The 2108-nt window shown below is 62.6% G+C and overlaps 1 protein-coding gene across 1 annotated transcript; it reads left to right on the top strand.

Moving 5' to 3' along the window:
* Positions 1-222: 222 nt before the first annotated feature.
* KCNA10 (potassium voltage-gated channel subfamily A member 10) lies at positions 223-1758 on the top strand (the record flags this gene model as incomplete). The annotated part of the gene is made up of 1 exon (XM_081121869.1): positions 223-1758. The coding sequence occupies one exon, from the start codon at positions 223-225 to the stop codon at positions 1756-1758; it is 1536 nt and encodes a 511-aa protein (XP_080977995.1).
* Between the last annotated feature and the right edge of the window lie 350 nt (positions 1759-2108).

Here is a 2108-nt window from a genome sequence, read left to right as displayed (position 1 = left end):
GGAAAGCACAAGCATGTTCAGAGGCCTTGCCGCCAGAACAACCATGAGGCCCCTTCTCCAGCTAAACATCAGTCGTTCCTTAATCCAACAGCGTAGCTTACGTCAGCGATCGGGGGCCAGCTGCCCCCAGCCTCGCTCCTGTATGACGAGCGTCTCCCTCTCCACAGCCCACCGCAGGCCGGGGAGGCCGAGGCCTCCGTTCCGCTCCCCCGACGCCCTAGGATGGATGGATGTGGCTGGAAGGAAATGGAGGTGGCTCTGGTCAACTTCGACAACTCAGACGAGCCCCAGGAACAGCCGGGCTACGCCGCGGACTTCAGCGCCACCAGCCCGAGGGGGCGGCCCGGGGGCAGCCCCTTCTCCACCTGGAGGATGCTCCTCGGCGACGGCGGCAGCCACGAGACCGCCTTCTCCAGGCTCCCGGGGGACTGCGCCGACCCCGCGGGGCCCGAGCCGGCGGCCAATGAGGGGAACCAGCGGGTGATCATCAACATCGCGGGGCTGCGGTTCGAGACCCAGCTCCGGACCCTCAGCCAGTTCCCCGACACCCTCCTGGGGGACCGCGAGAAGAGGGTGCAGTTCTTCGACTCCATGAGAAACGAGTATTTCTTTGACAGGAACCGGCCCAGTTTTGACGGAATCCTGTATTATTACCAGTCCGGTGGGAAAATCCGGCGCCCGGCCAACGTCCCTATAGACGTCTTCACAGACGAGATCGCCTTCTACGAGCTGGGGAGCGAGGCCATGGACGCGTTCCGGGAGGGCGAAGGCTTCATCAAGGACCCCGAGATACCGCTCCCCGCCAACGACTTCCACCGGCAGTTCTGGCTCCTCTTCGAGTACCCGGAGAGCTCCGTGGCCGCCCGCGGCGTGGCCACCGTCTCCGTGCTGGTTGTGGTCATCTCCATCACCATCTTCTGCATGGAGACGCTGCCCGAGTTCCGAGAGGACAGGGAGGTGAAGATGGTGAGGGACCCGGGCCTCAACGTCAGCAGGGCCATCCTGTCCCCGACCATGTTCACGGACCCTTTCTTCACGGTGGAGTCCACCTGCATCGTGTGGTTCACCTTCGAGCTGCTGCTGCGCTTCGCCGTCTGCCCCAGCAAGACCGGCTTCTTCAAGAGCGTCATGAACGTCATCGACATCATCTCCATCGTCCCCTACTTTGCAACCGTCACCACGGAGCTGGTCCAGGAGGTGCAGCCGACGGCCGAGCAGAACGTGTCCCTGGCCACCCTGCGGGTCATCCGGCTGGTGCGGGTCTTCCGCATCTTCAAGCTGTCCCGCCACTCCAAGGGGCTGCAGATCCTGGGCCAGACGCTGAAGGCGTCCATGCGCGAGCTGGGGCTCCTCATCTTCTTTCTGTTCATCGGCGTCATTCTCTTCTCCAGCGCCATCTACTTCGCCGAGGCCGACGAGCCGCAGTCCCATTTCTCCAGCATCCCTGATGGCTTCTGGTGGGCAGTGGTCACCATGACAACGGTGGGCTACGGGGACATGTGCCCGACCACGGCGGGGGGCAAGATTGTGGGCATCCTGTGCGCCATCGCGGGGGTCCTGACCATCGCACTCCCCGTGCCGGTCATCGTCTCCAACTTCAACTACTTCTACCACCGGGAGACGGAGAAAGGACAGGAGCAAAAAGACGCCCCAGGAGAATTCAACAAAATCCCGCGCAGCGCCAGGTCCAGAATGGGCAGCACGGACTCTCTGAGTAAGACCAACGGTGGCTGCTCCCCGGAGAAGTCCAGGGAGTGATCCGGTCTGTCGGGCGGCCGGGCTCCCTGAGTCCCTCTGTCTCTGTGTCTCTGTGTCTCTCTCCCCGCTCCCTCGGTGTCTCTTTCGCCCTTCCCCCGCCTCTTCCTCTCCGTTTTTCCGAAGACCAGAACGGATCTTTCGTGACCACCAGGCCCTCCCTGGCTGCAGGCTGTTTTAATAAACCCGTTTGCTGCTGCGCCTTCTAAGCTGTTTCTTCTCGGCCGGCCGACCGCAGGAAGGGTTCCCTCTCCTCTCCTGTGAGGGGGAGTCAGATCCTGTGACTCACTTGTGGTTCCCAAGCCTGGCAGTATTGGCAACACCTGGGAGCAAGGAATGACTTAGGCGGGATG

This window comes from Miniopterus schreibersii, assembly GCF_964146895.1.
Source record: "Miniopterus schreibersii genome assembly, chromosome: 19".
Classification (NCBI taxonomy): domain Eukaryota; kingdom Metazoa; phylum Chordata; class Mammalia; order Chiroptera; family Miniopteridae; genus Miniopterus; species Miniopterus schreibersii.
The sequence above is the reverse complement of the archived record's forward strand: the minus strand, read 5'-3'. Positions and strand labels throughout refer to the sequence as shown.